This window comes from Cetorhinus maximus, chromosome 3 (genome assembly GCF_964194155.1).
Source record: "Cetorhinus maximus chromosome 3, sCetMax3.hap1.1, whole genome shotgun sequence".
Lineage (NCBI taxonomy): Eukaryota > Metazoa > Chordata > Chondrichthyes > Lamniformes > Cetorhinidae > Cetorhinus > Cetorhinus maximus.
In genome coordinates this window covers 669,905-692,506 of record NC_135881.1, presented here as the reverse complement: position 1 = coordinate 692,506, position 22,602 = coordinate 669,905, and the positions used below count along the sequence as shown (strand labels likewise).

The window sequence follows — 22,602 nt, the reverse complement described above, 5'->3', positions numbered from 1 at the left end:
TTAGACCTCAGCTGGAGTATTATGTACAGTTCTGGGCTCCACACTATAGGAAGGGTGTGAACACATTGGAGAGAGTGCAGAAGAGGTTTACAAGAATGGTTCCAGGGATGAGAAACTTCAGCTATGAGGATAGATTGGAGAGGTTGGATCTGTTCTCCTTGGAGAGAAGGCGGCTGAGAGGAGATTTGATAGAGATGTTCAAAACCATGAGGGGGCTGGACAGAGTAGATAGGGAGAAGCTGGTCCCACTCGTAAAAGGATCAAGAACGAGAGGGCACAGATTTAAAGTGATTTGCAAAAGAAGCAAATGTGATGTGGGAAAAAACTTTTTCACAAAACGAGTGGTTCGGGTCTGGAATGCGCTGCCTGGAAGTGTGGTGGAGGCAGGTTCAATCGAGGCATTCGAGAGGGCATTAGATGATTATTTGAATAGAAACAATGTGCAGGGGTACGGGGAAAAGGCAGGGCAATGGCACTAGGTCATAATGCTCATTTGGAGAGCCGGTACAGACATGATGGGCCTAATGGCCTCCTTCTGTGCTGTTAAAATTCTGTGATTCTTACTCCTTCCTCCACCCTTACTGCTTCCAACTCCCTGGACTCCTTCCCCCCTCTGAACCCGACTGGCGGAGCGGACGATTGCAAACTGCTTTCACGCTGGCTTGAAACCGATTTTTGGCCTTCCTGGTATATTGTCCGCTCACGCCGCCAATGGTTTGACAGAAAATTCCACCACATGACATTTTTTTGGACTATCCTAGTAACCATTGTGAAAAATGGCAGAAAGCAAGTGTAAATTGTGAGGGCATGTCCTCCGATGTTCTCAAAGTGTGAACCTTCTCATGAGTGGAAGAACAAAGTGGTTATGTATACACGGGTCACGTCCCTACCAAAGAGGAAACGGCTATGGCCTTGGTAACAGTGCTTCCGATAGGAAATAAAGTCCAAAGTATTTTGTGAGCTGGATGTCTGGCAGTTGAATTGTGTTGAAGGTTTGACCTTCTATTCGAATTCTTATATAAAATTTACAGGAAGGACGATCTGTTAAATACCCAGGCGGCACCATTAGACTTTGATAGATTTCAGGAAACAGGTAGTTATTCCAGGTAAGAATTGAAGATATCATCAGCTTGAACTGCTGGTATAAAAGATTGGCAGAATTGAATCTGGGGATCCCTGGATCGATATGAACGTTTGAATCACTGGATTGTGCTGAGGTGCCTCATATGGACAGGATCCTGGTTGTAACTGGTCTTCAGTTTTTGGAAAGTGAGCTTATTAAATACACCATCTACTGCCTTGAAATTTTCTTTTATTCATTCACGGGGTGTGGGTGTCGCTGGCTGGGCCAGCATTTATTACCCATCCCTAGTTGCCCTTGAGAAGGTGGTGGTGAGCTGCCTTCTTGAACCGCTGCAGTCCATGTGGTGTAGGTACACCCACAGTGCTGTTAGGGAGGGAGTTCCAGGATTTTGACCCAGCGACAGTGAAGGAACGGCGATATATTTCCAAGTCAGGATGGTGAGTGACTTGGAGGGGAACTTCCAGGTGGTGGTGTTCCCATCTATCTGCTGCCCTTGTCCTTCCAGATGGTAGTGGTTGTGGGGTTGGAAGGTGCTGTCGAAGGAGCCTCGGCGAATTCACTAGGGAATTTTTGTGAAAGAAATGAGATGTTCCACTATGACACAAAGAGGAATTAATGATTGCCAGATTTCAAAATGGTCCAGATATTACAAGCTGGTTTCAATACAATGGAAGCATTAAATCTAGAATGAGGGTGAAAATCCCTTGACCAGACCTGGCTATAACAGCAGAAGACAGAATTGGAGCAGCAATAATAAACAAACAAATCCCAGAGGAAGCTATTGGTGTTTTAGGTGTGACATTGTGGCATGACCACCAGGCTTGGGGGGGGGATTCAGCAACCCAGACAAAACCTCCGCCCACTTTCAGTGGGACTGGAGAATTCATGTGAGAGGTGGGGTCGGAAAATCCCACCCCGAGGACCAGTATGTGGTGAATTCCTCAAAGGTGTCCTGAATGTTATCCGGGTCTTGCTGTATGTGGACTCAGACTGCGTCCACACCTTTAGAAGGAAGAGCACACACATATGACCACCTTCTCAGAATAGGGGGCAGGCTATTTAGGACTAAGATAAGGAGGAATTTCTTCACTCAAAGGGTGGTAAATCTTTGGAATTCTCTACCCCAGAGGGCTGTCTAAGCTCAGTCATTGAGCATGTTCAGGACAGGAATCGATAGATTTCTGGATACCAATGACGTCAGGGGATATGGAGATAGTGGAGAAAAATTGAGTAAAGGTGCTTGAATGGCAGCACAGGATCGATGGGCTGAGTGGTCTCCTCTTATCTTACTTGGTTTCTATGTTCAGCAATTCAACATGATATCAAGAAACAGCTGAAGGCACTGGATACTGCAAAGGCTATGGGCCCTGACAATATTCCGGCAATAGTACTGAAGGCTTGTGCTCCAGAACTTGCCGCGCCCCTAGCCATGCTGTTCCAGTACAGCTACAACACTGGCATCTACCCAGCTATGTGGAAAATTGCCCAGGTATGTCCTGTACACAAAAAGCAGGACAAATCCAACCCAGCCAATTACCGTCCCATCAGTCTACTCTCCATCATCAGTAAAGTAATGGAAGGGGTCATCAACAGTGCTATCAAGCGACACTTGCTTAGCAATAACCTGCTCACTGATGCCCAGTTTGGGTTCCGCCAGGGCCACTCAGCTCCTGACCTCATTACAGCCTTAGTTCAAACATGGACAAAAGAGCTGAACTCCCGAGGTGAGGTGAGAGTGACTGCCCTTGACATCAAGGCAGCATTTGACCGAGTGTGGCATCAAGGAGCCCTAGCAAAACTGGAGTCAATGGGAATCAGGGGGAAAACTCTCCGCTGGTTGGAGTTATACCTAGCACAAAGGAAGATGGTTGTGGTTGTTGGAGGTCAGTCATCTCAGCTCCAGGACATCACTGCAGGAGTTCCTCAGGGTAGTGTCCTCAGCCCAACCATCTTCAGCTGCTTCATCAATGACCTTCCTTCCATCATAAGGTCAGAAGTGGGGATGTTCACTGATGATTGCACAATGTTCAGCACCATTCGCGACTCCTCAGATACTGAAGCCGTCCATGTCCAAATGCAGCAAGACCTGGACAATATCCAGGCTTGGGCTGACAAGTGGCAAGTAACATTCGTGCCACACAAGTGTCAGGCAATGACCATCTCCAACAAGAGAGAATCTAAGCATCACCCCTTGACATTCAATGGTATTAGCATCACTGAATCCCCCACTATCAACATTCTGGGGGTTACCATTTTCCAGAAACTGAACTGGACTAGCCATATAAATACTGTGGCTACAAGAGCAGGTCAGAGGCTAGGAATCCTGCGGTGAGTAACTCACCTCCTGACTCCCCAAAGCCTGTCCACCATCTACAAGGCACAAGTCAGGAGTGTGATGGAATACTCTCCACTTGCCTGGATGAGTGCAGCTCCCACAACACTCAAGAAGCTTGACACCATCCAGGACAAAACAGCTCACTTGATTGTTACCCCATCCACAAACATTCACACCCTCCACCACCGACGCACAGTAGCAGCAGTGTGTGTACCATCTACAAGATGCATTGCAGAAACTCACCAAGGCTCCTTAGACAGCACCTTCCAAACCCACGACCACTACCATCTAGAAGGACAAGGGCAGTAGATAGATGGGAACACCACCACCTGGACTTTCCCCTCCAAGTCACTCACCATCCTGACATGGAAATATATCACCGTTCCTTCACTGTCGCTGGGTCAAAATCCTGGAACTCCCTCCCTAACAGCACTGTGGGTGTACCTACACCACATGGACTGCAGTGGTTCAAGAAGGCAGCTCACCACCACCTTCTCAAGGGTAATTAGGGATGGGTAATAAATGCTGGGCCAGCCAGTGCCACAATCATTCGAGGAAGGAATAAATAATATGGTGGGGAGGGACTTTTCAGCGTGTAGAATTGGGATTAAACTGGGAAGGATGTTTGAGGTGTCATGGAAGAGGAGGTTGAGCCATCTGTCTCTTTGGGCAGAGTGTGCTCTACTCACAGAGAGTAATATCTGATTCTGTATTCAATCCCACAGTTATCTGCACTCGTGGGAGCCTCCCCTTATTCACGGGACCCTGACATGTGACACCATCTTCATTCAACACAATGGGCTGATCAAGATTGGGTCAGGTAGTAACTCCCTCCCCTCTGCCAGAACCGGCTTCATCCCGGGAGGTACTGGCTGTTTGGCATCAAGGGTCAGGAGTTAACAGCTCTTTAGGGTCAGGGGCCAGGCGGGACCTGTTGCTTGGGGTCAGGGGCCAGGAGGGACCTGTTGCTTGGGGTCAGGGGTCAGGAGGGACCTGTTGCTTGGGGTCAGGGGCCAGGCGGGACCTGTTGCTTGGGGTCAGGGGCCAGGAGGGACCTGTTGCTTGGGGTCAGGGGTCAGGAGGGACCTGTTGCTTGGGGTCAGGGGCCAGGCGGGATCTGTTGCTTGGGGTCAGGGGCCAGGAGGGACCTGTTGCTTGGGGTCAGGGGTCAGGAGGAACCTGTTGCTTGGGGTCAGGGGCCAGGCGGGACCTGTTGCTTGGGGTCAGGGGCCAGGAGGGACCTGTTGCTTGGGGTAAAGGGTCAGGAGGGACTGGTTGCTTGGGTCAGGGGTCAGGAGGGACCTGTTGCTTGGGGTCAGGGGCCAGGAGGGACCTGTTACTTGGGGTAAAGGGTCAGGAGGGACTGGTTGCTTGGGGTCAGGGGCCAGGAGGGACCTGTTGCTTGGGGTAAGGGGTCAGGAGGGACCTGTTGCTTGTGGTAAGGGGTCAGGAGGGACCTGTTGCTTGTGGTAAGGGGTCAGGAGGGACCTGTTGCTTGGGGTCAGGGGTCAGGAGGGACTGGTTGCTTGGGGTAAGGGGTCAGGAGGGACCTGTTGCTTGGGGTAAAGGGTCAGGAGGGACTGGTTGCTTGGGTCAGGTTGTGGGTTTTTGTGGGGAGAGGGCTAGAGGGATTGGTTTGTCAGACTATGGACAGGAGTTAACCTGGCAAAGTCTGACTGAACACAACTCCCGTCAACAGTTAATAGCCTCGAGTAGAAAAGGTCAGAGTTCCCGCTGCCCATTCACTTATGAACTGAGTGACTGCTTATCACGTACCAGTGACCCAGGAATCACAGATCACAAATTTCAATTAGTAAGTCTGCTCCAGTATCTACGAACATACAAATTAGGAACAGGATAGGCCACTCGGCCCCTCGAGTCTGCTCCGCCAATCAATAAGACCATGACTGATCTGATTGTATCCTCAACCGCACATTCCTGCCCACCCCCGATAACCTTTCACCTCCTTGTTAAGTAAGAATCTATCTATCTCTGCCTTAAAAATATTCAAAGACTCTGCTTCCACCGCCTTTTGAGGAAGAGAGTTCCAAAGACGCAAGATTCTCTAACAGAAAAAATTTCTCCTCATCTATGCCTTAAATAAGGGACCCCTTATTTTTAACAATAATTCCTAGTTGTAGATTCTCCCACAAGCGGAAACATCCTCTCCACATCCACCCTGTCCAGACCCCTCAGGATCTTGAATGTTTCAATCAAGTCGCCTCTTACTCTTCTAAACTCCAGTGGATACAAGCCTAACCTGTCCAACCTTTCCTCATAAGACAACCCGCCCATTCCTGGTATTAGCCTGGTAAACATTCTCTGAACTGCTTCTAACACATTTACATCTTTCCTTAAGTAAGGAGACCAATACTGTACACAACACTCCAGATGTGGTCTCACCAATGCCCTGTATAACTGAAGCATAACCTCCCCACTTTTGTTTTGAATTCCCCTCACAATAAATGATAACATTCTATTAGCTTCCTAATTACCTGCTGTACCCGGATACTAACCTTTTGTGATTCATGCACTAAGACACCCAGATCCCTCTGAATCTCAGAGCTCTGCAATCTCTCACCATTTAGATAATATGCTTCTTTTTTATTCTTCCTGCCAAAATGAACAATTTCACATTTCTCCACATTATACTCCATTTGCCAGAACTTTGCCCACTCACTTAGCCTATCTATATCTTTTTGTAGACTCCTTATGTCCTCCTCACAACTTACTTTCCTACCTATCTTTGTGTCAAATTTAGCAACCATACCTTCAGTCCCTTCATCCAAGTCATTTATATAAATTATAAAAGGTTGAGACCCCAGCTCTGATCCCTGTGACACACCACTCGTCACATCCTGCTGACCAGGAAATGACACATTTATGCCAACTCTCTGCTTCCTGTTAGCCAGCCAATCTTCTGTCCATGCCGATATATTACCCCCTACACCAGGAGCTTTTATTTTCCACAATAACCTTTGATGTGGCACTTTATCAAATGTCTTCTGGAAATCTAAGTACATCTGCTAGTTTTCCTTTATCCACAGCACATGTGACTTCTTTAAAGAACCCCAATGAATTGGTTAAACATGATTTCCCTTTCACAAAACCATGTTGACTCTGCCTGATTGCCTTGAATTTTTCTCAGTGCTCTGCTATAACATCTTTAATAATAGCTTCTCTCTTTTTCACTGTGACAGATGTCAGGCTAACTGCCCTGTAGTTTCCCGCTTTCTGTCTCCCTCCCTTTTTGAATAAAAGAGTTACATTCGCTATTTTCCAATCTAATGGGATCTTCCCAGAATCTCAGCAGTTTTGGAAAATTAAAACCAGTGCATCAGCTATCTCACTCGCCACTTCTTTCAAGACCTTAGGGTGAAGTCCCCCCGTACCTGGGGATCTGTCAGCCGCAGCCCCAACAATTTGCAAAGCACCACTTACCTGGTAATTGTAATTCTCCCGAGTTCCTCCCTCCCTTCCATTTCCTGATTTACGGCTATTTCCGGGATGTTACTGGTGTCCTCTATAGTGAAGACTGAAGCAAAATTCCTGTTTAATTCATCCACCATCTCCCTACTTTCCATTATTAATTCCCCAGACGCACTCTCTATAGGACCAACTCTCACTCTGTTAAATCTTTTCCTATTTAAATATCTATAAAAACTCTTACTGTCTTTATATTTCTAGCTAGCTTTCTCTCATACTCTAATTTTTTCCTCCTTATTAACCTTTTTGTCATTCTTTGCTGTTCTTTATATTCTTTCCAATCTTCTGACCTGCCACCTGTCTTTGTGTAATTATATGCTTTTTCTTTAAGTCTGATACTGTCTTTAACTTTTTGGTTAACCATGGATGGTGGGCCCTTGGAATTTTTCTTTCTCACTGGAATGTATATATTCTGTGTATTCTGAAATATCCCTTTAAATTCACTTCTGATACTGAACTTCTATTGACGTATCCCTTAACCTCATTTGCCAGTTCACTTTAGCTAGCTCTGCTTTCATACCCTCATAATTGCCCTTATTTAAGTTTAAAATAGTCATGGACGTACTCGTTTCTCCTCAAAATGAATGTAAAATTCAATCATCATATGATCGCTGCTACCTCGGGGTGCCTTCACTAGGAAATCATCAATCAATCCTACTGCGTTGCACAATACCAGGTCTAGTAGAGCCTGCTTTCTGGTTGGCTCCAAAACGTACTGTTCTAAGAAATTATCCAAAAAACATTCTATAAATTCATCTATGCTATCTTTGCCTATTTGATTTTTCCAGTCTATATCTAGATTAAAACCCCCCATGATTATTGCTGTACCTTTCTGGAAAGCTCCCATTATATCTTCTTTTATACCCTGTCCTACTGTGTAGTTACAATTAGGGGGCCTGCACCCCACTCCCACAAGTGACTCTTTGCCTTTATCATTCCTTATCTCAACCCAAACCACTTAGAACCATAGAACACTACAGCACAGAAAACAGGCCATTCGGCCCTTTTAGTCTGTGCCGAAATATTACTCCACTAGTCCCACTTCTACATCCTGGTTCCTGAACTTAGTTCATCCCGCTCTAATGCGCTAATACCATCATTAATTAACAGAGCCGCCCCGCCGTCTTTTCCTAACTTTCTGTCCTTCCTAAATGTCACATACCCTTCAATATGCAGGTCCCAATTTATGTCATCCTGTAGCCATGTCTCTGTAATGTCTATCAGACCGTACTTATTTATTTCAATTTGCGTTATCAGTTCATCTGTTTTGTTTCGAATGCTACATGCGTTTAGGTACAGAGACTTTAGTTTTGTTCTTTTATTATTTTTGTAGCGTCTAGCCTTATCTGCTGATTTACTCTTAGATTTGTACCTGTCCCTTCCTGTCATGGTCTGTTTATCATTCCCCATATTAATACTTCTTTCTTTTGCCTTGTCGCTACTCTTTGGTTTATCACATCTTCTGAAATTTGATCCCTTGCCCCCACTATTCAGTTTAAAACCCTCTCTACTTCCCCAGTTATAAGACCATAAGACATAGGAGCAGAAATTAGGCCATTCGGCCCATCGAGTCTGCTCCACCATTCAATCATGGCTGATAAGTTTCTCAACCCCATTCTCCCGCCTTCTCCCTGTAACCTTTGATCCCCTTACAAATCAAGAGCCTATCTATCTCAGTCTTAAATACACTCAATGACCTGGCCTCCACAGCCTTCTGTGGCAATGAATTCCATAGATTCACCACTCTCTAGCTAAAGAAGTTTCTCCTCATCTCTGTTCTAAAAGGTCTTCCCTTTACTCTGAGGCTGTGCCTAGTCCTAGTCGGGTCCTAGTCTCTCCTACTAATGGAAACATCTTCCCCACGTTCACTCTATCCAGGCCTTTAAGTATTCTGTAAGTTTCAATCAGATCCCCCCTCATCCTTCTAAACTCCATCGAGTATAGACCCAGAGTCCTCAAACGTTCCTCATATGTTAAGCCTTTCATTCCTGGGATCATTCTCGTGAACCTCCTCTGGACCCTCTCCAGGGCCAGAACATCCTTCCTGAGATACGGGGCCCAAAATTGCTCACAATATTCTAAATGTGGTCTGACCAGAGCCTTATAAAGCCTCAGCAGCACATCCCTGCTTTTATATTCTAGTCCTCTCGAAATAAATTAAGCGGCTGGTGAGGACTCCAGACCCAGCACGATTCAGGTGTAAACTGTCCCAATGGTCCAGACCCCACTTTCCCCAGTATTGGTGCCAGTGCCCCTCGAACTGGAACCCACTTCTCCCACACCAGGTCTTTGAGCCACACATTCATCTCTCTAATCTGATTTACCTGATGCCAATTTCCATGTGGATCAGGTAATAATCCAGAAATTATTACCTTTGAGGTTCTGCTTCATAATTTGGTGCCTGGCTCCTCATACTGAGTATACAGAGCCTCCTTCCTCATCCTGCCTATGTCATTGGTATCTACATGGACCAAGACCACTGGATCCTCCCCCTCCCACTGCAAATTCCTCACCAGCCCTGAGCAGACGTCCTGAACCCTGGCACCAGGCAGGCAAGACAACCGCCCGGACTCTCACTCTTTGCTGCAGAGAACAGCGTCAATCCCCCTCACTATATTTCCCCCTATTACCACGACATTACTTTGTGCTTCCCCCACTTGAATGGTTTCCTGTACCACGGTGCCATGGTCAGTTTGCTCATCCACCCTGCAGCCCCCACTCTCATCCAAACAAGCTGAAAGAAGCTCAAACCTACTGGACAATTGCAGAGGCTGACGCTCATGCACTCCTGCCCTCTAGGTCCCTTTACCTGCCTTAGCTACAGTCAGACCCTCTTGTCCTTGACCATCTTCCAAATCGAGGCCCTATCCTAATGGGTGTGACCGTTTCCTGGTACAAAGGGTCCAGGTAACTTTCCCCCTCCCTGATGTGTCACAGTGTCTGCAGCTCAGCCTCCAGCTCGATGACTCTGAGCCAAAGCTCCTCGAGCCGCAGACACTGCAGACGTGATTGCCCTCTACAGATCACTCTTTAGTGCCTTTCGTTCATACATGTAGTCGCTTCTTTCCCTTGTCTCTACTGCACTGGGTCTACTCATTCTAATAGACTGGTCATCTGCAACATCTTCCAGTTCAAAGAGTCATTGACTGGAAACATTCATCTCACCTTTTTCCTGCTGACCTGCTGCGTGTTTGCAGCTTTTTCTGTTTTAAAACCATAGAACCATAGAACACCACAGCACAGAAAACAGGCCATTCGGCCCTTCTAGTCTGTGCCAAAATATTATTCCGCTAGTCCCATTGACCTGTACCTAGTCCATAACCCTCCAGACCTCTCCCATCCATGTATCTATCCAATTTATTCTTAAAACTTAAGAGTGAGCCTGCATTTACCACGTCAGATGGTAGCTCGTTCCACACTCTCACCACTCTCTGAGTGAAGAAGTTCCCCCTAATGTTCCCCCTAAACCTTTCCCCTTTCACCCTAAAGCCATGTCCTCTCGTGTTTATCTCTCCTAATCTAAGTGGAAAGAGCCTACTCACATTTACTCTGTCTATACCCCTCATAATTTTGTAAACTTCTATCATATCTCCCCTCATTCTTCTACACTTCAAGGAATAAAGTCCTAACCTGTTTAATCTTTCCCTGTAACTCAACTCCTTAAGACCCGGTAACATCCCAGTAAATCTTCTCTGCACTCTCTCAATCTTACTGATATCCTTCCTGTAGTTAGGTGACCAGAACTGCACAATACTCCAAAGTTGGCCTCACCAATGTCTTATACAACCTCACCATAACATCCCAACTCCTATACTCAATACTTTGATTTATGAAGGCCAGTATGCCAAAAGCTTTCTTTACAACCTTGTCTACCTGTGACGCCACTTTCAGGGAATTATGTATCTGAACTCCCAGATCCCTTTGTTCCTCCGCACTCCTCAGTGCCCTACCATTTACTATGTATGTCCTACCTTGGTTTGACCTTCCAAAATATAACACCTCACACTTTTCCGCATTAAATTCCATCTGCCATTTTCTGGCCCATTTTTCCAGTTGGTCCAGATCTCTCTGCAAGCTTTGAAAGCCTTCCTCGCTGTCCACAACGCCTCCAATCTTAGTGTCATCAGCAAACTTGCTGATCCAATTCACCACATTATCATCCAAATCATTGATATAGACAACAAACAACAATGGTCCCAGCACAGATCCCTGAGGCACACCACTAGTCACAGACCTCCAGTCTGAGAAGCATTCATCGACTACCACTCTGTCTTCTCCCACAGTGCCAATTTCGAATCCAGTTTACAACCTCTCCATGGATACCAAGTGTCTGAACCTTCTGAACTAACCTCCCATGTGGGACCTTGTCAAAGGCCTTACTAAAGTCCATGTAGACAACATCCACAGCCTTTCCTTCATCTACTTTCTTTGTAACCTCCTCGAAAAACTCTACAAGGTTCGTTAAACACGACCTACCATGCACAAAGCCATACTGACTATCCTTAATCAGCCCTTGGCTGTCCAAATAATTATATATCCGATCGCTCAGAACACCTTCCAATAATTTACCTACTACTGATGTCAGGCTCACTGGCCTGTAAATACCTGGTTTACTTTTGGAGCCTTTTTTAAACAACGGAACAACATGAGCTATCCTCCAATCCTCCGGCAACTCACCCGTGACTAAGGACATTTTAAATATTTCTGCCAGGGCCCCTGCAATTTCTACACTAGTCTCCCTTAAGGTCCGAGGGAATATCATGTCAGGCCTGGGGTATTTATCTACCTTTATTCGCTGTAAGGCAGCAAGCACCTCCTCCTCTTTAATCTCTGTATGTTCCATGAAACTACTGCTTGTTTCCCTTCTTTCCTTATACACTATGCCAGTTTCCTGAGTAAATACTGATGCAAAAAAACTGTTTAAGATCTCCCCCATCTCCTGAGGCTCCACACATAGACGGCCACTCTGATCTTCAAGGGGACCAATTGTGTCCCTTACTATCCTTTTACTCTTAATATACTTGTAGAAACCCTTTGGGTTTACCTTGACATTATCTGCCACAGCAACCTCATATCTTCTTTTTGCCTTCCCGATTTCCTTCTTTAGTATTTTCTTACATTTTCTATACTCTACAAGTACCTCATTTGCTCCTTGTTGCCTATACCTGCAATACACCTCTCTCTTCTTCTTAACCAGATCGCCAATATCCCTTGAAAACCAACGTTCCCTATGCCTGTTAACTTTGCCTTTAATCCTGACAGGAACATGCAAACTCTGCACTCTCAAAATTTTGCCTTTGAATGCCTTCCTGAACACAGCCTTGCCAGAAAACAACTTATCCCAATCCACTCTTCCTAGATCCTTTCTCATTTCCACAAAATTGGCCTTTCTCCAATTTAGAATCTCAACTTGAGGACCAGACCTATCCTTATCCATAATTAACTTAAAACTAATGACATTGTGGTCACTGGACCCAAAATGTTCACCTACACATACTTCTGTCACCTGACAGAATGTTCCCCCTAAACCTTTCCCCTTTCACCCTAAAGCCATGTCCTCTCGTGTTTATCTCTCCTAATCTAAGTGGAAAGAGCCTACTCGCATTTACTCTGCCTATACCCCTCACAATTTTGTAAACTTCTATCAAATCTCCCCTCATTCTTCTACGCTCCAAGGAATAAAGTCCTAACCTGTTTAATCTTTCCCTGTAACTCAACTCCTGAAGACCCGGCAACATCCTAGTAAATCTTCTCTGCACTCTCTCAATCTTACTGATATCCTTCCTGTAGTTAGGCGACCAGAACTGCACACGATACTCCAAAGGATATACTCGCCAAAGAGGGAGTTCAGCGAAGGTTCACCAGACTGATTCCTGGGATGGCGGGATTGTCGCATGAGGAGAGATTGGGTCGATTAGGCCTGTGTTCACTGGAGTTTAGAAGAATGAGAGGGGATCTCATTGAAATGTATAACATTCTGACAGGGGTGGACAGATTGGATGCAGGGATGATGTTTCCTCTGGCTGGGGGTATCTAGAACAAAGGGTCACAGTCTCAGGATACGGGGTGGGCCATTTAGGACTGAAATGAGGAGAAATTTCTTCACTCAGAGGTTGGTGAACCTGTGGAATTCTCTACCACAGAGGCTGTGGGGGCCAAGTCACAATATATTTAAGAAGGAAATAGAGAGATTTCTGGACTCTAAAGGCTTCAAGGGGTATGGGGAGAGAGCAGGAGTGCGGTGTTGAGATAGAGGATCAGCCATGATCATAATGAATGGCAGAGCAGGCTCGAAGGGCCGAATGGCCTACTCCTGCTCCTAGTTTCTACGTTTCTTGGTCGGGGTGGTCACTGTCTCTGGGTCCTGTAGCTCCTCTAGGTGGCGGGGGGTCACTCTCTGGGTCCTCTCGCTCTGCAGCATTTTGCAATGGTATCGGTAAATCCGGTGAATCCTGGCTGGTGCCGGGGGGATCCTGGCTTCACTGATGTCCTTCACTGGAGGAATTTGTTGCCCTTGGCTAGTCTGGGCCACTGCTTATCCATCTTGAGATCTGCTGACCCCTAAAAACAAGTCCTGTGCCCTTTCGTCGCCCGCACAGGGTCTTCACCTATCTCAAGCTCAGTGAGGGGTGAACAGTGGCCACTTTAATAATTATTAAAGGGCTTAAGTTAAAGAAAATCAAACTGAATCTAGGGATATAACAGAGTGAAATGTTTGTACATTTACTCTCTCTCTCTCTCTCTCTCGCTCGCTCGCTCTGATTTTTCCTATGTCCCTGGCTCCCCGGTGATGACATAGTCTGGCACAGGTTGTTTGTTAATGGTGAGCATCTGATACCTTTATTTAAAAGTATTACATTTAATCATGTACAGTTTTGTACTGGGTAGTTCTCTGATTCCTGACTATTGATTGGTGAAATGAGTGAATCATTTTTGATCTGCAGTCCTACCACATCCAGTCGTGAATGGTGCTGGACAATTAAACAATTCACTGGAGGAGGAGGCTCCACAAATATCCCCATCCTCAATGATTGGGGAGCCCAGCACATCAGTGCAAAAGATAAGGCTGAAACATTTGCTACAATCTTCAGCCAGAAGTGCCGAGTGGATGATCCATCTTGGCCTCCTCCGGAGGTCCCCAGCATCACGGATGCCAGTCTTCAGCCAGTTTGATTCACTCCACGTGATATCAAGAAACAACTGAAGGCACTGGATACTGCAAAGACTATGGGCCCTGACAATATTCCGGCAATAGTACTAAAGACTTGTGCTCCAGAACTTGCCGTGCCCCTAGCCAAGCTGTTCCAGTACAGCTACAACACTGGCATCTACCCGGCTATGTGGAAAATTGCCCAGGTATGTCCAGTACACAAAAAGCAGGACAAATCCAACCCAGCCAATTCCCATCCCATCAGTCTACTCTCCACCATCAGTAAAGTGATGGAAGGCGTCATCACCAGCACTATCAGCGAATGTGAAATCGGACAGACATGAGCTATACGGCCTCTCAAGCCCTGCCCAGCTATGGATCTGATCTGATCTCCTACCTCAACTCCACTTTTCTGTTCGATTCTCAGAACCCTTGAATCCTTGAGAGATTAGAAACCCGTTGCTATCTGCTGTGAATATACGTCATGATATTGAAGGGTTAAAGAAAAAGAGCATCAAACACAACATAGGAATATAATAAAGTGAACTACATTTGCTCATCTCTGTCTCTCTCTGTCTCCCTGTGTCTCTCTCCTTCTGTTTCTGTGTCTCTCTGTTTATGTGTGTTTGTGTGTGTGTGTGTGTCGCTCCCTGTGTGTGTCTCTCTCCCTCTCTGTGTGTGTGTGTGTCTCTCCCTCTGTATGTGTTTGTGCGTGTGTGTGTCGCTCCCTGTGTGTGTGTGTGTGTGTGTGTTTGTCTCTCCCTCTGTGTGTGTGTTTGTGTCTCTCCTTGTGTGTGTGTGTGTGTGTGTGTCTCTCCCTCTGTATGTGTTTGTGCGTGTGTGTGTCGCTCCCTGTGTGTGTGTGTGCGTGTGTGTGTCGCTCCCTGTGTGTGTGTGTTTGTGTCTCTCCTTGTGTGTGTGTGTGTGTGTGTGTGTGTGTGTCGCTCCCTGTGTGTGTGTGTGCGTGTGTGTGTCGCTCCCTGTGTGTGTCTCTCTCCCTCTCTGTGTGTGTGTGTGTGTCTCTCCCTCTGTATGTGTTTGTGCGTGTGTGTGTCGCTCCCTGTGTGTGTGTGTGTGTGTGTGTGTGTTTGTCTCTCCCTCTGTGTGTGTGTTTGTGTCTCTCCTTGTGTGTGTGTGTGTGTGTGTGTGTGTGTGTCTCTCTCTCTCTCTGCCTCAGTGTGCGTGTCTGTGTGTCTTTGTGTTATATGTTGTATATGAACCTGGTGACTGATGCTGTCTCAGTGATTTTCTGGCTATCGGGGAGTTATTGTTCTGCTTTTGCTCCCAGTTAGTGCTGAATCTCCAAGGACCTCACTCAGGAGTCCCAGGGAGGAGCAGACGATTCGCCATTTCTTTGCCCCAGAGTATGATGGTAAGTGTGTGTTTTGTCTCCTGGGCTCAGGACCACCTGAGCAGCCACGCTCAGCACTAAGGGGCATTGGCTGGTTAGTAGATCAGAGGATGCTTGAAACTGCAGCCTCAGGAAAGGTGTCTGTAGGGGATCAGTAAACAGGGAGGGGGATGTATATATGGGAAGTTGTTTAAAGGACAGAAATCAGGGATCATTGGTTGAGATCAACATGTGACTGGTTAGATGGTGCAGGAGGGAGGGCTTTAGATTTCTGGGGTGTTGGGACTGGCTACTATCACAGTACAATGTTATAGTTATGACAGAGACCAGGATCAAAGAAGGGCAGGACTGGGTGTTAAATATTCCTGGATACAAGGTGTTCAGGAAAGGTAGGAAAGGAAGAAAAGAGGGAGCTGTGCTGCAGAAGGAGGATGTCCCAGAGGGACTCAAGGGCAGAATCTATTTGGTTAGAGCTGAGGAACAATAGAGGTAACACCACACTACTGGGTGTGGCTTAAAGGCCAACAACTAGTGGGAAAGATGTAGAGGAACAAATTTTAAAGAAAATGACACAAAGATTGGCCGGGTGGTTAATAGTGAGGTTGAGTGTCTTGGGCTACAGGAAGATATAGATGGGATGGTCAAATGGGCAGATAAGTGGCAGATGGAATTTAACCCTGAAAAGTGTGAGGTGATACACTTTGGAAGGAGTAATTTGACAAGGAAGTATTCAATGAACGGCATGACACTAGGAAGTTCCAAGGAACAAAGGGACCTTGGCGTGTGTGTCCATAGATCTCTGAAGGCCGAGGGGCATGTTAGTGGGGTGGTGAAAAAGGCATATGGGACACTTCCCTTTATCAATCGAGGCATAGATTACAAAAGTAGGGAGGTCATGTTGGAGTTGTATAGAACCTTGGTGAGGCCACAGCTGGAGTAATGTGGGCAGTTCTGGTCACCACATTATAGGAAGGATGTGATTGCACTGGAGGGGGTGCAGAGGAGATTCACCAGGATGTTGCCTGGGATGAAACATTTAAGTTATGAAGAGAGGTTGGATAGACTTGGGTCGTTTTCGTTGGAGCAGAGAAGACTGAGGGGCGACCTGATCAAGGTGTATAAGATTATGAGGGGCATGGACAGGGTGGATATTGTGATGAAAAACTTTTTTAACCAGAGGGTGGTGACGGTCTGGAATGCGCTGCCTGGGAGGGTGGTGGAGGTGGGTTGCCTCATGTCCTTTAAAAGTACCTGGATGAGCACTTGGCACATCATAACATTCAAGGCTATGGGCCAAGTGCTGGTAAATAGGATTATGTAGGTAGGTCAGGTGTTTCTCACGTGTTGGTTCAGGCTCGATGGGCTGAAGGGCCTCTTCTGCACAGTGATTCTGTGATTCTATGAAATTATAGAGAGCTATATTGAGTATAGAGCAGTTATAATGTGGGACTTTAAATATCTTCATATAGACTGACAGTAATAGTGCAAAGGGCAGAGAGGAGGAAGAGTTTCCAGAATGCGTTCAGGAGAATTTTCTACAGCAGTATGTTTCCAGTCCAACGAGAAAGGAGATAGTGATAGACATGGTTCTTGGGAATGTGATGGGCCAAGTGGATCCAGTGTCAGGAGGGGAACATTTAGGGGACAATAATCATTGTATCATAAACTCATCAACACACGGACATGAGTTTATGGTGAGTTCAGGCTGGCTGGAAAAGGAAGAAGCAATCCAGAGTAGGAATAATAACTTGGAGAAAGCCAACTTCAACAGGATGAGGTGGATCTGCAAATATCCCCATCCTCAATGATGGAGGAGACCAGCACATCAGTGCAAAAGATAAGGCTGAAGCATTTGCTACAATCTTCAGCCAGAAGTGCCGAGTGGAAGATCCATCTCGGCCTCCTCCGGAGGTCCCCAGCATCACAGATGCCAGTCTTCAGCCAATTCGATTCACTCCATGTGATATCAAGAAACAACTGAAGGCACTGGATACTGCAAAGGCTATGGGCCCTGACAATATTCCAGCAATAGTACTGAAGACTTGTGCTCCAGAACTTGCCGCGCCCCTAGCCAAGCTGTTCCAGTACAGATACAACACTGGCATCTACCCGGCTATGTGGAAAATTGCCCAGGTATGTCCTGTACACAAAAAGCAGGACAAATCCAACCCGGCCAATTACCAGCCCATCAGTTTACTCTCAATCATCATTGAAGTCATGGAAGTTGTTATCTACAGTGTTATCAAGCGGCACTAGCTTAGCAATAACCTGTTCACTGATACCCAGTTTGGGTTCCGCCAGGGCCACTCAGCTCCTGACCTCATTACAGCCTTGGTTCAAACATGGACAAAAGAGCTGAACTCCCGAGGTGAGGTGAGAGTGACTGCCCTTGACATCAAGGCAGCATTTGACCGAGTGTGGCATCAAGGAGCCCTAGCAAAACTGGAGTCAATGGGAATCAGGGGGAAAACTCTCCGCTGGTTGGAGTCATACCCAGCACAAAGGAAGTTGGTTGTGGCTGTTGGAGGTCAGTCATCTCAGCTCCAGGACATCACTGCAGGAGTTCCTCAGGGTAGTGTCCTTGGCCCAACCATCTTCAGCTGCTTCATCAATGACCTTCCTTCCATCATAAGGTCAGAAGTGGGGATGTTCGCTGATGATTGCACAATGTTCAGCACCATTCGCGACTCCTCAGATACTGAAGCAGTCCATGTCCAAATGCAGCAAGACCTGGTCAATATCCAGTCTTGGGCTTACAAGTGGCAAGTAACATTCGCGCCACACAAGTGTCAGGTAATGACCATCTCTAACAAGCGAGAATCCAACCATCGCCCCTTGATGTTCAATGGCATTACCATCGCTGAATCCCCCACTATCAACATCCTGGGGGTTACCATTGACCAGAAATTGAACTGGACTAGCCATATAAATACTGTGGCTACAAGAGCAGGTCAGAGACTAGGAATCGTGCAATGAGTATCTCACTTCCCGACTCCCCAAAGCCTGCCCACCATCTACAAGGCACAAGTCAGGAGTGTGATGGAATACTCCCCACTTGCCTGGATGAGTGCAGCTCCCACAACACTCAAGAAGCTGGACACCGTCCAGGACAAAGCAGCCCACTTGATAGGCACCCCATCCACAAACATTCACTCCCTCCACCACCGACACACAGTAGCAGCAGTGTGTACCATCTACAAGATGCACTGCAGGAATTCACCAAGGCTCCTTAGACAGCACCTTCCAAACCCACGACCACTACCATCTAGAAGAAAGGACAGCAGATAGATGGGAACACCACCACCTGGAAGTTCACCTCCAAGTCACTCACCATCCTGACTTACAAATGAAGAAACATAGAAACTAGAAGCAGGAGTAGGCCATTCGGCCCTTCGAGCCTGCTCCACCATTCATTATGATCATGGCTGATCATCCAACTCAATAACCTGCTCCCGCTTTCTCCCCATACCCTTTGATCCCTTTCACCCCAAGAGCTATATCTAACTCCTTCTTGAAAACATACAATGTTTTGGTCTCAACTACTTTCTGTGGTAACGAATTCCACAGGCTCACCACTCTCTGGGTGAAGAAATTTCTCCTCATCTCAGTCCTAAATGGTCTACCCCATATCCTCAGACTGTGACCCCTGGTTCTGGACTCCCTCACCATCGGGAACATCTTTCCTGCATCTACCCTGTCTAGTCCTGTTAGAATTTTATAGGTTTCTATGAGATCCCCCCTCATTCTTCTGAACTCCAGTGAATATAATCCTAATCGACTCAATCTCTCCTCATATGTCAGTCCCGCCATCACAGGAATCAGTCTGGTACAAAGAACAAAGAAAAGTACAGCACAGGAACAGGCCCTTCGGCCCTCCAAGCCTGCGCCGATCATATTGCCTGTCAAACAAACATTTTGCACTTCCGGGGTCCATATCCCTCTATTCCCATCCTATTCATGTATTTGTCAAGCTGCCTCTTAAACACCACTATCGTACCTGCTTCCACCACCTCCTCTGGCAGCGAATTCCAGACACTCACTACCCTCTGTGTAAAAAACTTGCCCCGCACATCACCTCTATAGTTTTCTCCTCTCACCTTAAATCTATGTCCCCTAGTAATTGACTCTTCCACCCTGGGAAAAAGCTTCTGACTATCTACTCTGTCCATGCCACTCATAATTTTGTAAACTTCTATCAAGTCGCCCCTCAATCTCCGTCGCTCTAGTGAGAACAATCCGAGTTTCTCCAACCTCTCCTCATAGCTAATAACCTCCAGACCAGGCAGCATCCTGGTAAACCCCCTCTGCACCCTCTCCAACACCTTCATATCCTTCTGGTACTGTGGTGACGAGTATTGCACGCAATATTCCAAGTGTGGCCTAACCAAGGTTCTATACAGCTGCAGCATGACTTCCCAGCTTTTATACTCAATACCCCTGCCAATGAAGGCAAGCATGCCATATGCCTTCCTGACTACCTTATCCACCTGTGTTGCCACTTTCAGTGACCTGTAGACCTGTACACCCAGATCCCTCTGCCTGTCGATGCACTTAAGGGCTCTGCCATTTACTGTATAATTCCTGCCTATATTAGACCTTCCAAAATGCTTTACCTCGCATTTGTCCGGATTAAACTCCATCTGCCATTTCTCCGCCCAAGTCTCCAACCGATCTATATCCCGTTGTATCCTTTGACAATCCTCTTCACTATCTGCAACTCCTCCAACCTTAGTGTCGTCTGCAAACTTACTAATTAGCCCAGTTACATTTTCCTCAATCATTTACGTATACTACAAATAGCAAAGGTCCCAGCACTGATCCCTGCGGAACACCACTAGTCACAGCTCTCCATTCAGAAAAGCACCCTTCCACTGCTACCCTCTATCTTCTATGACCAAGTCAATTCTGTACCCATCTTGCCAGTTCACTTCTGATCCCGTGCGACTTTACCTTCTGTACCAGTCTGCCATGAGGGACCTTGTCAAAGGCCTTACTGAAATCCATGTAGATAACATCCACTGCCCTTCCATCGTCGATCATCTTTGTCACTTCCTTGAAAAACTCGATCAAGTTAGTGAGACACAACCTCCCCTTCACAAAACCATGCTGCCTCTTACTAATACGCCCATTTGCTTCCAAATGGTAGTAAATCCTGTCACGAAGAATCTTCTCCAATAATTTCCCTACCACTGATGTAAGGCTCAGCAGCCTGTAATTTCCTGGATTATCCCTGCTACCCTTAAACAATGGAATAACATTGGCCATTCTCCAGTCCTCTGGGACCTCACCTGTAGACAGTGAGGATAGAAAGATTTCTGTCAAGGCCCCAGCAATCTCCTCCTTTGCCTCCCTCAGTACACAGGGGTATATCCCATCTGGCCCAGGGGACTTATCCACCTTAATATTCTTCAAGACGCCTAACCTCTTTCATGATCTCAACATGATCCATGCTATCTACACACTCTTCCCTAGACAAATCAACTGCTAAGTTCTCTTTGGTGAATACTGATGAGAAGTATTCATTCAGTATCTCTCCCATTTCTTCGGGCTCCACACACACATTCCCTCCTCTATCCCTGAGTGGGCCTACCCTTTCCTTGGCTACCCTCTTGCCCTTTACATATGTATAAAAGGCCTTGGGATTTTCCTTAATCCTGATTGCCAATGACTTTTCATGACCCCTTTTAGCCCTCCTGACTCCTTGTTTAAGCTTCTTCCTACTTTTTATATTCTCCACGGGCTTCACCTGTTCCCAGCCTTCTAGGCCTTACGAATGCTTCCCTTTTCTTTGACTAATCTCAATATCCTTCGTTATCCAAGGTTCCTGAAACTTGCTATACTTATCCTTCATCCTAGCAGGAACATGCTGGTCCTGAATTCTTATCAACTGACATTTGAAAGCCCCCCACATGTCAGTTGTTGATTTGCCCTCAAACATCTACCTCCAGTCTAGATTCCTCGGTTCCTGCCTAATATTGTTATAATTAGCCTTCCCTCAATTAAGCACCTTAACCCAAGGACTCCTGTTATCCTTATCCACCACTACCTTGAAACTTGCTGAATTATGGTCACTTTTCCCAAAATGCTCCCCAACTGAAACTTCGACCACCTGGCTGGGTTCATTCCCTAATACCAGGTACAGTATTGCCCTTTCCCTAGTTGGAATATCTACATATTGTCTCAGGAAGCCCTCCTGGATGCACCTTACAAATTCTGTACCATCCAGGTAAACCTTCACTGCACTCCCTCTATAACAAGTACATCCTTCCTCAGATAAGGAGACCAAAACTGAACACAATATTGCAGGTGTGGTCTCACCAAGGCCCTGTATAGTTGCAGAAAGACATCCTTATTCCTTTATTCAAACCCTCTCACTATAAAGGCCAACATACCATTTGCCTTCTTTACCACCTGCTGTACCTGCACGCTTACCTTCAGCGACTGGTGTACAAGGACACCCAGGTCTCGTTGCACATTCCCCTCTCTCAATTTATAGCCACTCAGATAATAATATGCCTTCCTGTTTTTGCTACCAAAGTGGATAACCTCACATTTATCCACATTATACTGCATCTGCTATGTATTTGCCCACTCACTCAGCTTGTCCAAATCACACTGAAGCATCACTGCATCCTCCTCACAGCTCACCCTCCCACCCAGCTTTGTGTCATCTGCAAATTTGGAGATATTACATTTAGTTCCCTCATCTAAATTATTAGTATATATTGTGAATAGCTGAGGTCCCAGAATCACAGAATCACAGTGCAGAAGAGGCCCATCAGCCCATCGAGTCTGTACCGACACATGAGAAACACCTGACCTACTTACCTAATCCCATTTACCAGCACTTGGCCCATAGCCTTGAATGTTATGATGTGCCAAGTGCTTATCCAGGTACTTTTTAAAGGATGTGAGGCGACCCGCCTCTACCACCCTCCCAGGCAGCGCATTCCAGACCGTCACCGCCCTCTGGGTAAAAAAGTTTTTCCTCACATCCCCCCTAAACCTCCTGACCCTCACCTTGAACTTATGTCTCCTCGTGACTGACCCTTCAACTAAGGGGAACAGCTGCTCCCTATCCACCCTGTCCATGCCCCTCATAATCTTGTACACCTCGATCAGGTCGCCCCTCAGTCATCTCTACTCCAACAAATGCAACCCAAGTCTATCCAACCTCTCTTCATAACTTAAATGTT

The 22,602-nt window shown here is 46.4% G+C and overlaps 1 protein-coding gene across 1 annotated transcript in view; it reads left to right on the top strand.

Annotated features, from left to right (window-relative positions):
- nrbp2a (nuclear receptor binding protein 2a) overlaps positions 1–22,602 on the top strand; it is a 202,229-nt gene that overhangs the window by 125,253 nt on the left and 54,374 nt on the right. Inside the window, exons 6-8 of the mRNA XM_078535906.1 lie at positions 4,145–4,239; positions 13,705–13,728; positions 15,344–15,427. Of these exons, the coding sequence (XP_078392032.1) occupies positions 4,145–4,239; positions 13,705–13,728; positions 15,344–15,427 (203 nt within the window). The remainder of the gene's footprint in view (positions 1–4,144; positions 4,240–13,704; positions 13,729–15,343; positions 15,428–22,602) is intronic.